Source organism: Stegodyphus dumicola, chromosome 7 (assembly GCF_044657685.1).
Source record: "Stegodyphus dumicola isolate Sdum_Otavi_A_Nest chromosome 7, ASM4465768v1".
NCBI lineage: Eukaryota > Metazoa > Arthropoda > Arachnida > Araneae > Eresidae > Stegodyphus > Stegodyphus dumicola.
The window spans coordinates 142,121,017-142,134,768 of record NC_140774.1 but is presented as its reverse complement, the minus strand read 5'-3'; the positions used below and the strand labels follow the sequence as shown (position 1 = coordinate 142,134,768).

Sequence of the window (13,752 nt, the reverse complement as noted above, 5' to 3'; positions counted from 1 at the left end):
TGTGATTGTTTTACAGGGTGTATCAGTACAGCGGTGACAAAATTTCTGTACGAAGAAAAAGCACTGTACGAACTGCAACACTGTACGAAAGAAAAACATTTTTAACTCCAGCGCGCGAGACTATCTATCGGAAATTCTAAAGAAAGGGTGTTTTTATATATTTTTAGCCCAAAGGAACATTAGCATTCTCTCGAAACGTTTATATATAAATAAAAAAAAAAAAAAAAAAAAAATGCCCCTTCGACGTAATATAAAATCTGAAAGCTTTCAGATTAATTTTTTAAAATTATTTTTATGCTTTATGCTAGATTTACTGTTTTTGCTGATTTACTGTTTACTTTATGCTCAATTTACGCAAGAAATGTTGTTCCCAGAACGTGATTTACAAACGATTAGTATAGTAAGACGATAGTCTGAGGGGTGTCAGCCGAAAACATCGCGGAGAAAACATCGCAATGGAAAAATGTCGTGGAAGGAAAAAAATGCGTGACGACATCGCAATTCTACACTATCGTTGTAGAAAGTAATGCGGCTCAAAACTTCGTGATTTTAAAACATCGTGGTAAAAAATATCGTGATGAAAAACGAAGCATCTACAATTCATTGCACGACGATAACACTGCAGAAATACGTTTCTGACTACAAATTTTAAGCGAATTTTCGTCTAGTGATTTTTGAGCGCAAGAAGTTGTATTTTTACAATTACAACTACCATTTACTCTATATTTCGTATTTTTATATCAAATAATAAACGTTTACTTAAAAAAAAAAAAAAAAAAAAAAGACAGAAAACTTAAGCATTAATAATCTGGAAAAAATTACAGCTACACGTAGCAGTTAAAAGAATTTTAAACTTATGTTTCTCAAAGTTATTTAATTAACCTCTTTTATTTAGACGAATTAGTAGATTGTTTATAAAAATGCATAATATTAAAAGTATTAGAAAGAGGAAAATACAAAAGTTTAAAAGTTTATCAACTGCTATATGTAGCATAATGTTTTGCTAATTTTCAGTGCTTAAATTTTCTTTTTGCTTTTTCAGTAAAAGTGTATTAGTTAATATAAAAATGTGAAATACAGAAGTAAAAATGTAACCTATTTCTTCATGCGCTCAAAACTCATTACTCGAAAATTCACTTAAAATGTTTTCTGTCATAAAAAGCATATCTGAGATGATTTTGTAAGTTTTTTTATTTCCACTTGCGTTGTTTTCTCAGCGAGTTTTCGTTCGCGATGTTTCCACTTGTAATCGTTTGGGGAACGATGGATGCGGAATAAATAATATTTGTTAGATAAAAATCTGTCATGCGGGAAAACGATCGTTGCGGGAATGACATATCGAGTTTCTACTACATCCAGTTAGTCGACATTACCATAGAGAAACTATTGCTGAATTCTTCTAAATCGACCGGTGGCAAACCACTGCAGTTCCACCACTGCATCTAGGTATGTTGATATGTATTTTTTTTTTTTTTTATATATTTAAGAGCATAAGGTCGCAATTGATTATAAAGACAACAATAATATTGTTTTCAGAGAGAGATGACTTTTGTTTATTGCAGAGATACGTAACAGTGTTTCCAGGGAGGTATTTGCAAAATGTTACCCAGTCAGTCATGATGTAAGGCCCATTGTTTTAAAACTAAATTTGTTATTTATAAAGTTTCAACAAAATGTTTTTTTGGAATAGCGAATTTACGAACTGTTCTTTTCACAGTTCTATTTGCGTTTGGAGGGATGTCAGATGTTAAAAGGTCTTTCGCACTTAGTGTCTAGCTAAGGGTGATTTATGGTTTGCCACCGGTCGATTTAGAAGAATTCGTTTCGACGCTGGTGAAATCCTCCCAGACCATCACCTCTTAAAACTCTGCATAGGAAAGCGATAATTCTGTGTTGAAACGATCGAAAAAAGTGTTTTTCTTTCGTTCAGTTTGTCCGCAAATTTTGAAGATAGAAAAAGGGGGCAGGAATAAGGGAAGGGAAAAAAAAATACTAACGTCACAGGAGAGAGGGTTACATGAGCGCGTACGTCTCCAGATCAGCAGACGTTTGCTATTTTGAGATTCAACTCAGCTTGAGGTTTTTCGCCGGCTATAAGTAGATTCTCTCTTTGCAACTGTATATACCTCAACAGAAAGTTTCGACTTCTCGCCGTGGACGAAATAAAATAAATATAGTTTATTAGAGTTTTGATGACGCGGTGGCCCTCCCGCTTGAGAATGTTTACTTTTCGCTTCTATATTCGCAACAAGGAAACAAATGCGCGCAGAACGTGAGGCTCGGAACTTCATACAAATAAAAAAAAAATGGAAGAAGTCGGTTTGAAACAACTTGGCCCTTCATTTCAAACCGAATTTACGCAACGTTTCACGCAAACTTTAAACCCTTGTAAATCTCGTTCTGAGCAGATGGAAGAGATACGATGGTTCATATGATAAGTATTTTTTATTGGTTTTTCCTCCTACTTAAAAACATAAATACATAAATGTCAATTAATATAAACAAAAAAGAAGATTGAATGCATTTGCAGAATGTACTAACTGTAGATGTATCTTCCCCAAATATTTTACTTACTAAAAAAAAATGTAATCAAACATTATATATTATTATTATATTATAAACATTATATAACAAGATGAAGATATATATCTTTTATTAAACGATAACTGTCATTGTGATTGTAAGCGTCAACTGTTTCCTACAAAAAATAAATTACGCTGACAGTGGTAAAAATAAACTACTGGGATCATGACTTAGTATAGTACGAAATCAAAGAACACTGGACTTGCATTTTGAAGGATTTGTTTAATGTACACGAATTTTAAATCTACAACAATAAGAAAATCTTCAAGAAATGAAACGTGCTGTATATTTTCAATATTATCATTTTTGATATCTATCTGGTGTGAAAAAAATATTAATAGTGTAATGGGAGCATTGTCACTTCATAATTTTTAAACAATGGAAGTGTCAAATCTTTCGCTCCGAAGACAAATGACATGCAGAATGTTCAGTGGTCCCAGGCAGCATTCAGATCTGTGGTTTTAGACTTATATTGCATGTGGACCGAATGCACAACCTGGAAACAACTGAGGGGTCGAAAATGACTTTAACAAAACGGAAATATTTTTTTAAACAAAAAAAATTTTGTTTAAAAAAGTCGCTAAAAAAAGCCTAAATTAAAAATTTTATTTACTACATACTTTTCAAATTATACATATGAACAATACTGGTAGAAAGGAAAAGCAATCCAGTTTATATTTATTTTCTGTCCGAAATCTAAAGATTGGTATCTGAAAACATTTCTGATGTTTACAATTTTCATTTCATACATACTGATAGCTAAATATTAAATTTTTAGAATGGCATTTATTTTAAATAATTCTAATTTACTTAATAAATCTCTAAATAGCCACTTAAACTAAAAATAAACAAATCACGAAAATTTTCCAAGTGGGACAAAATTTGAGAAGAAAGAATAACGAAATATTTCTCTTCTTTTATTTATTAAACTTTTTTTCGACGCATACATAAAATAAAAATTTTTTTATATAAATAATTGCAAAATATTTTATTTCTTGTAACAACTTTCAGCTACAACACCTGACGGCGTTTCAAGTTTGATAAACGAATTGTTGATGTTCAACGATCATTCTGGTTCTTTTCTTAGACTTATTAATTTTCAACTACGAAAAAAATCTATTAACATATAATCGTTCTTCCAAGCAAAGCGATTATTCTTATTGAAAAATTCCGTAATGAAAGTATTTACTTTTCGTAAAATACGAAATAAAAAAGTAATCAGTCATATTTTGGAATAAAATTTATATCATGGTGCAAATTAATTTGCAGATTTTCTGGGTTATTACACTGGTTCGTTTTTAACGGTAATGAAAATAATATAGAATGGGATTCCAATAAATAAAATCATAAACAAGTAGAGTCAATAGGATTTTTGAAGTAGGAAGCGCGAAAAATGAGCAAAGCCCTCGCTGCGACCTCTCGAATACGCCTCTCGATACGCGTTACACCACGAGGGCATGCAGAAAGGAGCGAAAACACCTTATATACTCTCCCTTTGAAAGGGAGACTGGGGATTAGGGGACCCAGTCGCCAAATCTTGGTAGTGAAGAATCACCGTCCACCAACTCCTAGTACAGATGCCACTGCTAGTCATTAGGATTTTTTGAAGCAGAAGTACTCTAAAAATGGGCCATGCCCTCACCGGGATTCGAACCTGGACCTCTCGAATACCCGCCGAGTTTTCTACCGTTACTTCACGAAGGCATGCAGAAAGGAGGGAGAAATTGCCTTATAAAGCTTTCTCCAAATTTTTTACGTAGTAATTAATGTCATAATACTGCTATTTAATTTAGGGGAAATAGATTCGGGATCTGCGAAAAATAACTTCAAGCGACGCATGTGGCCTGCGTGTGTCCAGTTTGAGATCGTTGCTATATATATCTTAGAACCAACCGTGGGATTAAAACTGAGTATTTATCTTACGAAGAATGTGAGGTGACGGGAAGAAAATGCGTTCAACTCAGAGAAAGAGTTTGACTAATTAAATGTACATAAATTATTGGCTGTGAAAGATTCAAATTTTATTAAAAATATTAGGTTACTAAGAAAGTAATTTCGGTTTGCACAAACAGACACCGTTACATTCGTTTCGTTATTTTTCTGTCAATCTTATATATATATATATTTTTCTCTTTTCAGGTTTGGCAATCGACACTTTATTTTCATAAAGGCAAGAAAGCGGCTGAGGCTCACAAAGTGATATGTGAAGTTAATGGTGCTGATTACTTAACAGAACGAAAGTGTCAGAATTGGTTTAAAAAATTCGTTCTGGACATTTTTCACTTGAAGATGACCAACGTTCTGGCTGAGCTTCTGAGGTAGATGATGACAAAATTATAGCCAGAACTGAATCGAATCGTCTTCTAATTGTGTAAGAGATTGCAAAAAGGGTAATTGAAACACAACACACAACAATTGAAAACCACATAAGATGTCTTTGAACTCGTTAAGAAGCATGATATTTGAGTTCCGCGTGAATTAAAAGAAATTAAATTAACATGACGAATCAATATCTGAGATACGCATTTCAAACGTAATGCAACAGAGAGTTTTCTGAAATGAATTATCACTGGTAATAAAAAGTGGACCGTTTATAACAACATTAATCGAAAACGATTATATTCCAAGCATGATGAGTCAGCATAAATCATATCGAGCTAAACAGCACAGAAAAAGATCGTGCTGTCAATTGTGGGATTAGAAAGGTGCTGTGTATTTTGAGCTGCTTCCAAGCAAGCAAACGATCAACTCAGATGTTTACTGCAAAACAACTTTTAAAATTGGAGGAAGCAATAAAAAAGAAAAGGCCAGAATTGGCAAATCGCAAAGGAATCTTGTTCTATCAATGCGAGGCCTCAAGCATCTTTCAGTAACACGAAATTATTGGAGCTTCGTTAGGAAATGATGTCGCATTCCCCATATACCCCGGCCCTTGCGCTGTTGGGTTATCATTTATATCGAAGTTTACAAAAGAGCAAACCAAACCACAAAAAAGAGCTTCAATTACTTCTCTGGAAGCGATGCATTTACGTAAGCCTAACATTGCGGCCTACGAAAGCACTCACTTCGAACTTACGCTTTTGTCTGAACAATTGTTTAGAATACTTTCCTTGAAGTCTGATTAAAATTAATGGATTATCATTCACGATATTAAATAAAAATGTAGGGGTGTTTATCTTTTTTTTTTTTTTGGAGACTATTAAGAACAAATAATGGTAGACATATAACTTTTCTTACTTGAAATGGCGTTCACGGATACTTAGCCAAAACCCTCTTAACCAACAAGAATACTTAGCCGACAGGACATTTAATTAATAGCACATTTAAAGGACAACATTTAGCCACCACATGTTTAGCTGACAATGGCAATAGGACGTTGACAATGGCTTATGAAATTTAGCCAACATAAAGTCATTTTCTGACTGCACAATGAAGGGAGCACGTTTTTTGACAAGTACGATATTTTTTGTCTGTATTTAGTACTTGAAGAATAATATAAATATGAAATTAGGTAGAAAGTGATCTTAAGTTTCTGAATAAAATTTTAACCGTTTCGGAGACGTTCGTATATAGATCTCCTTTTCTTAGAAGCAAAAGTTTTCTGTGACGGTATAATTGATTTCTGAGAAATCAGTTATTCCTTTCGGCTCTGAAATACCTAATACGGCTACGCTCTTCCCATTAACATAAGTTTAAAAGAGATAGCCTAAAAATTACTAGTTTCAAACCAGCTTTATAATTCAGAGAGAAGAGTTTCTAGTCTGAGAAGAAGTTTGAATCTGAGAAGAGTTTTTAGTGGATCTTGTATATTATAAATACTGATTATGGCTAAATTAAATTATTAAGGAATTCATACTATCCCATCTTAAAAAGACATAAACTATTACATTGAAAGTTAGTTAAACATTAAGCAAAATAATTAAAAACAAATGTTTATAACTTAAATACTTTTTAAGTCTGCGTTTCTATTTTATGCTAATTCAACTTAGTAATCAAGTATTTAAAATTTCAGCATGCCATGTTAAAATCAAATAAGCTGATTTACACTGAAATTCAAATTAACAGAATTTTTACATCTGGTAAATCATCTCCGAAACTGAAGGATAAATGTTAATCAAACTCAGTATGGAGTTAGACTGATAAATGCAAAAACAATAAGCAACAATCATGGTACATATGCATGATTGGGCGTAAGACTCATCGGCGTAGGAGGGTCTGAAACAGTAGCAAGGTCGAACAATAAAAGAGGTAAATATGGGTTGGATTCTCTCTCTTGAAGTCATGCAGGTATCATAACGTTACTTCATGTTAGAAATAATCTGTTTATAAGTTCTTGTTTCCGTCGATCCCACACCTGCAACAACGCTATTTCAAGACCTTGGAAGTCTCTGGAACAATGTAGATATGTTGCAGCTGCTACCTCAGACGCGTGTCAGACGAATTCCGTAAGATCTTAGATCTTTAAATCTAGTTGATCAACCTATCCGGTTAATATCCTTGCTTTCCAGAAAATCATCTACTAGTAGCTCTATGTGGACAACCGTTGCCGTCCATAAAATTTTCTTATTTTCTTCTCTTGATTTAAAGCCCAAGTGAAGGCTTCCCTGTAAGCCCGAGAAGTGGCCATCTGTTATTATTGAGTCAATGAATAAAAGGGTATTTTAACCCTTCTCTGGACTTTGTCGTTATACACGTCAACTCAGCGATCATTCGCTTCACAGCTCGCTCATTAGGTTTGATAAAGGCGATTGTTGTAAGGTGCAGGAAGATATCTTAAGGCCTTTTCTACCTTTTTTTCAGCGGTAAAGTTGGCTCCAAGCTCATTTTTATGGACGACAAGGCTACTTTCCATAATGATAGCCTGGGGAATGATTTTGTGGAAACTCAGATATTAATTGAAGGGACTGACCAACCATATCTGAAGACACAAATACTTTAGAATATGTCTAGAGCATTCTTAAGTGGACAATTGTAACAAGTCTCTTCCTTCCCCAGAAACCTAAGAGACCCGAAAACAGCTTTGCTACAAGAGTAGGATTGATTGCCACAGGAATTTGTAAACTGCACCATTTCCAGTATGAAGTAAATTGTGAGAGTTGTGTGCCTGTTAGAAAGAACCATACCACTTATTATCCTCTTTTTTTTTTTCCTTGAAACCCTTGTTTTAGAACTTTTCTACATAAGATCGTGCTTGTGTATCATGATTCTTGTATGGTATGACTTTTCATAATACCCAATGTATGCCAAATTTAAAAAGAAACTATCCTTAAGTTCTGGAGATAATTAACCAAATGTGAAATTTTGTTTTATTTTGAACTCTAGTGCGTATTTAAAATCAGTTTCCTAAGATAACTGTCAAATCTAATAATTTAGATGGAACCGCGTGGAGGAATCTAATGATATATGTCTGTGATTATGATAAACTTTAGTTTCTAAGCTCAGAACATCAGTAATTAATTGCATATAAACTATTATTTGAGCTGGTAATTAATAGAGTCATAAAATTATGTGCATGTAAACATTGTTTCTGCTACTTATGATATTGTTGCATTTATTAAACGCCTGCTTTTGTATATGTATATGCATTTTGTATATTTTATGCAGAAGTCATTAGGAGTCATTCTGGATCATGTTTCTTCTGTTTAACATATATCGAATAGGATAAATAGAATGAATGTGATGGTTAAAGTTAACCATCACATTTTATTGTTAAGATAACAAACTATAACATTTATTTTCTGAAGGACAAATTATTGTTCCCACTAATTCACACTTCAGTTGTAATTTCTTAGAAGCTACTGAAATTTCCCAGCATAGCAACCTTATGGATCACAACTTTAGTAGTAGCTTCAACATTATACAACTTGATTCTTATCGAAAGCACCCTAAATATGTTCCGAATCCTAGAGCTCGTTTTTTTCCGGTCACACAAACTTTTGTATGTTTACAAGACAATTTCTACGAATATAACAACAGCACTTTGATAACAATGCAGTAATAACACTGCTTTGAACGCTACCGTAACAACAACGCTTTGATGACGTTGGGCTGAGTTCCAAAAAATCTGTTGTCAGCAACAAATTTCGGGATCATTTGTTCCAATTTTTACCTCTAAACATTTTAGCATTAATTAACAGAATTCTTCCTATAATAATGTCATATACGTTACATCCTATAAATTATATGAAGTTACGTAGCTAGGAGTATTTATATACGTTACGTTTATATTTATATACGTTACGTTACATTTATATAACTAGGAAACTTAAATGGTTTGAAAAAAACGTAACGAAAATTGACATTGCTGTGTTCTCACTGCAATTGACATAATATTCCAAATTTAATTAATGACAAAAAAAAGTTAACTTTCTTAAAAGAATAGTAAACCTCAGATTGTGTAACGAATCGAAAAAGAGAATGCGTAAAAACTGCCAAAATGCTAATGTCACTCTTAGCCGCAGAAATAATAACTTAAGTTGTAGAGACATTTGGAAGCAGGAAAGATGAAAAATGAGCAAACGCTTTTGCCGGGAATCGAACCGCGGACCTCTGGAATACACGCCCAGAGTGCAGTCCACCACACCACGAAAGCATGCTAGGAAGGCGGGAGAAACACCTTATATACTCCCCCTTTTAAAGGGCAATTGCGGTTTTAGGCGATCCAATCGCCAAATCCTGGGTGTGGAGAATCATCATCCAACACCCTTTTAGTTCGGGCGCCACTGTAGAGACATTAGGTGATTTGGAAGCAGGAAAGATGAAAAATGAGCAAATGCCTTCGCCGGTAGTCGAACCGCGGACCTCTGCGTTGTGTAATGCTTTGCTGCGCCCAGCGTGCAGACCACTACACCACGAAGGTATGCTAGGAAGGCGGGAGAAATACATTTTAAAGTAACAATAACTAATAACTTAATTAAATAATAACTAAAGTAGGCAATTGATGCCTTAGAGGTCAATCATCTCGTATCTTAAAATAACACCAGAAGAGTTCTCAGAATGCAAATCATAAAATTAGATCATAATAATAAGGCTTATAACATTTTAGTAGATGTATTATTGGAATCTTAAAATTCACAATTTGAAATATATAAAAATAACAACTTAGTGTTTCCCAAAATAAAAGCCTGAAACTTAGGATTCCATTTAAATTGCTTTACAAACCATTGCCATCCACAGCTTCATAACAAAGATTAATTAAACTACACACTTAGATATTTTCCAGTGTTTTCAAAAACCGAGTTTGTATTTTTGAGTGTTAACAGTTCGCATAACCTTTGTCAATAAACATACCAGAAGAGCTAAAAAAAATTAATAAAAAATTCGGTACCTTTTCTTACAACCCCAAGCAGTAACAATTTTGCAGGTGAAAATATCTGCAGCAAATCTGGATATCTTCATCAATTTGCATCCCCAAATTAAATGTTACAACGAATATAAAAAAATCTGATGTGTATACTACATGACTTCCTCGTACGGAATATTAAATTATACGCAATTTTTCTGCATTTCATTTAAACATATTGAATTAACAGTTAACGAGTTTTGAATTAAATCTACTTCGTCGACAGCGCATAAACCACAATAGAATAAATGCACTCTTTAAAGTTCACTATATTTATTTACCATAGCAACACTTTGGCTCTAGGTTCACTTAACAGCTCTAAATCTCAATTATTTTATAACTCATAGTGCATAAAAATTATATCATCTGAAGAATTACCGTATGTTCTATTCAAATACTATAATAAATCTAAAATGACATATAAAAGAAATTAAACAAATAAAAAAGAAACAGTTTTTCACAGACGATTCAGCACCGCTTACCGAATGCGCATGCGCTACAAATTAATTCAGTTCTCACTTCGCGGCAAGGCCAAAAATACATAAAAATTTAAAATATTTTCCTTAAAAATTGAAAGGTATAGAAAAACATAAAACATCAATTAACGTTAAAACTATTAAAAAAATTTTTACAATTGAAATTACAGTTTCTAGAAGAAAACAAGCAATTCTGCCAGCGGGCAAGATGGCAGATTTTTCAGTGCAAAATACTGAAAGTTTACTTTTGGTCTCACCCGGCAAAAACACGCCGAAGGCCTAGAAATTGCCTTAAATTGTTGTGGACGCTATGCTAAGTCAATACGTGGGATAATTTAGTAACTTAAATGATAACTCCAAAATGAATTAAACATAATTTGATTCGCAATAATAAAAGAAGACGTTTCTTTTTTGTTGAGAAGCTTAGTTTCTCTAGACTGGCAAAAAATAAACTATTCTGCTAAGTTTCAAATGCAAACAAATACGGCTGCTATGTAAACAAATTAGGCTTAGCCGCACTTAAACAATTTTGAAATTGTTGATAATTCTACATCTATAACATGCAAGTTAACTAAAATCATAAAACCCTTAACCGGAAGATAAGAACAACATAATTCAATCATTCTTAAAGCAGAAAATGCACAGTTTACAAACGTATAAGAATAAAGAAACTGAGCTCACTGAGCCGAGTAACAGAGTGGATATATATATATATATATATATATATATATATATACTTTTGGTGGGGCCGATTGCAACCAAAATGCGAGGTGCACATCTACATGTTATAACAGTCCTATACACAAAATTACAACGTTCTGAGGCTACTCGTTTTTGAGTTATGCGAGATACATACGTACGTACAAACACCACGAAAAAATCCCTTTAGAATCCATTTTAAATCAGTTTTATAATTTTTTGGAGGAAACACGAGTTTGCATTAATTCATTTTAAATGCCATACACTCTCAATGCTTTGTTTCATTTTTCTTTCGAGTCCGTTGCCATTCGGCAAAATGCAAGATATTTATCTTCCCAACTGTATTATTGATGAACAAGTTATAAATTATTTAAAAGCGATAGATGCAGTTCTTATGAACATTATTTTTGTACTTTTTTATATGATTGATTTATATGAAAATGCATTTAATTCATGATATATATAATTAAAAATATTAAATATTTTAATAGAGTATTATGGTACATATTTTTTCACGTTTTAAATCTGCAGAAGGTACACTGAGGGGAAAAAAGGGGGGGAGGGAGGGGATAGTTCTATATCTCTTGTTCTACTGGGCCGACTGACGAAATTCAACTTACGTGCGTTTTATATGTCTCGAAAGCGCGACTTAGGATATATATTAGATTTTTATATAGCATTGATCTAATATAGGAATTTTGACTCAAAATCGCACTTTTTCTGAAATAACATACCAATTTTTTTCCATATTTCAATTATACGACTTAAATTACTCCAAACTACCAAGTTTAGTAAAAATCGCACGAGTAGTTTTTAAAAAATCAGCTCTCAAAAGTTTAGTTCCTCAATGTTAATTGAGTTTGCTATATATTTATTAATCTCTCTTTTATTTATTAAACTTGTTTGATTCTTCCTTTCACATTCGGAAATTCAGCTTCATTCCAAATAAAATTCACCCATTTTTATGACTTATTTTTAAAATTGTATTTTTAAATAATTTTTATAAATTTTTCAAAAATAAATTTGAATTATAATCTATAAATTTTTTACCATCACCTACCTTAAAGTAGACGTAGTTCTAAGCATACCTGCCTAAAATTACAGTTTTTTATTCAAAATTTCCCAAAATATACGTGAATTTATATACTGGCGTGTTTTGAGATTTGGCATATTTGTTGAAAGCGATAAAACATCAAATGTGGTTTAGATGCTTTGCTAAAATTGTTTGATAGGAATGAAGCGACTTTTCCTCCGCTCCAGCATAATGGAAATTAAAGGAAAATTGGTTGCCATAATTTTAAGAAGTTCGCCAAGTGAATTAGTATTGTCGCAAACTGAAAAAAATTGCGCCAAGATAAATTTTTGTATTTCTCCGTAAATTTCGCATTAAATTTTAGAAAATTTAATATCTAGATATAATTTGAGTCGTAGAACCGAAATATGGAAAAACATTGGTATGTTATTTCAGAAAAATTCAGATTTTCTATCGAAATACCTATGTTAGAACAATGCTATACATAAATCTAATATATATTTTTAGTCGCGCTTTCGTGACATGAAAAACGCAATCTGAATTTTGTCAATCGGGCCAGTAGATCGGGAGATATAAAATTGTCCTCTCTCTCTCTTTTTTTTTTTTTTTTTTTCCGCAGTGTACTATAAGCGTTCTATGTTACATATCTTTATGTATCTTCATCTACATCCTATAAAATGTTCCGCTATTCCACCTGGGCCATCTCTATTAATAGTGTCTATTGATACACACACCATACTGAATTTTAAAAGAGGCCTATTAGTCAAAGACAGCTTTATACTTTCTCTTCAGATTTTTTTCTTTTTTTAAAAGAATTATTTTTTGGTTTTATATACTATGAATTAAATCTGTAGTGCTCGACAAGGATGGTTATTAAACTACCAAAAAAAAAAAAAACATAATATAAAATAAAATAAAATTTCAGATATTTTTTTACAAAAATTCGTGACAAGTATACTCATTACGTCATTAGCCCTGTGACGTCAATGATACGAATTGGCAATAATCCTCTGCATGCATTTTCTTTATCTTTATTGAGCTTTAGGTTAAAGAAGGTCAAGCACAACGAACGAGCTCCGTTTTATTAATTTACGTTCTTTTGCTCATTCAGCGTGCACTTTAAAGTCAATTACTTATTATGCTGGATCTATATTAATAAACTCGAGCTATAAACGGATCTAGAACTTGCTATTTTATGACACATGAGGACCTAGAAACGAACCAAAAATTATACATCAGAGTCAAAAAAAACAACCGGGAGAAATGACGGATGAAGAATTGTTCTTTTTGCTCGTTTTAGATAGCAATCCTTTGAGTCGTGGTTTCTTTGGGTCGATTCCAGAGCACCCGATGTTTCAACCGCGGAAGCGGAAACGTAAATGTTTCCTTTAAAACCATATGTTCAGCAGTCGGTGGCAGTTCATATTTACTGTAAACTAAACCTCAGTTTTTGGTTTTCTTTAAAATAAAAGAAATAAAAATTAAATAAATAAATATTTAAAATTTTTCATAAGCTTTGCTGGCTCTCAATTTACTAGAAATTAAGGTTTTAGAAGCCTTGAAATTCTACAAAAAACCTCGATTATCCGAACAGAATGATACCAGGAGGTCGTTCGGAA

At 32.7% G+C, this 13,752-nt stretch overlaps 1 protein-coding gene across 1 annotated transcript in view; it reads left to right on the top strand.

Annotated features, from left to right (window-relative positions):
• LOC118187662 (uncharacterized) overlaps positions 1-8,160 on the top strand; it is a 90,043-nt gene extending 81,883 nt beyond the window's left edge. The window contains exon 2 of the mRNA XM_085820873.1: positions 4,723-8,160. Within this exon, the coding sequence (XP_085676999.1) occupies positions 4,723-4,905 (183 nt within the window). The 3' untranslated portion in view covers positions 4,906-8,160. The remainder of the gene's footprint in view (positions 1-4,722) is intronic.
• Positions 8,161-13,752: the final 5,592 nt, after the last annotated feature.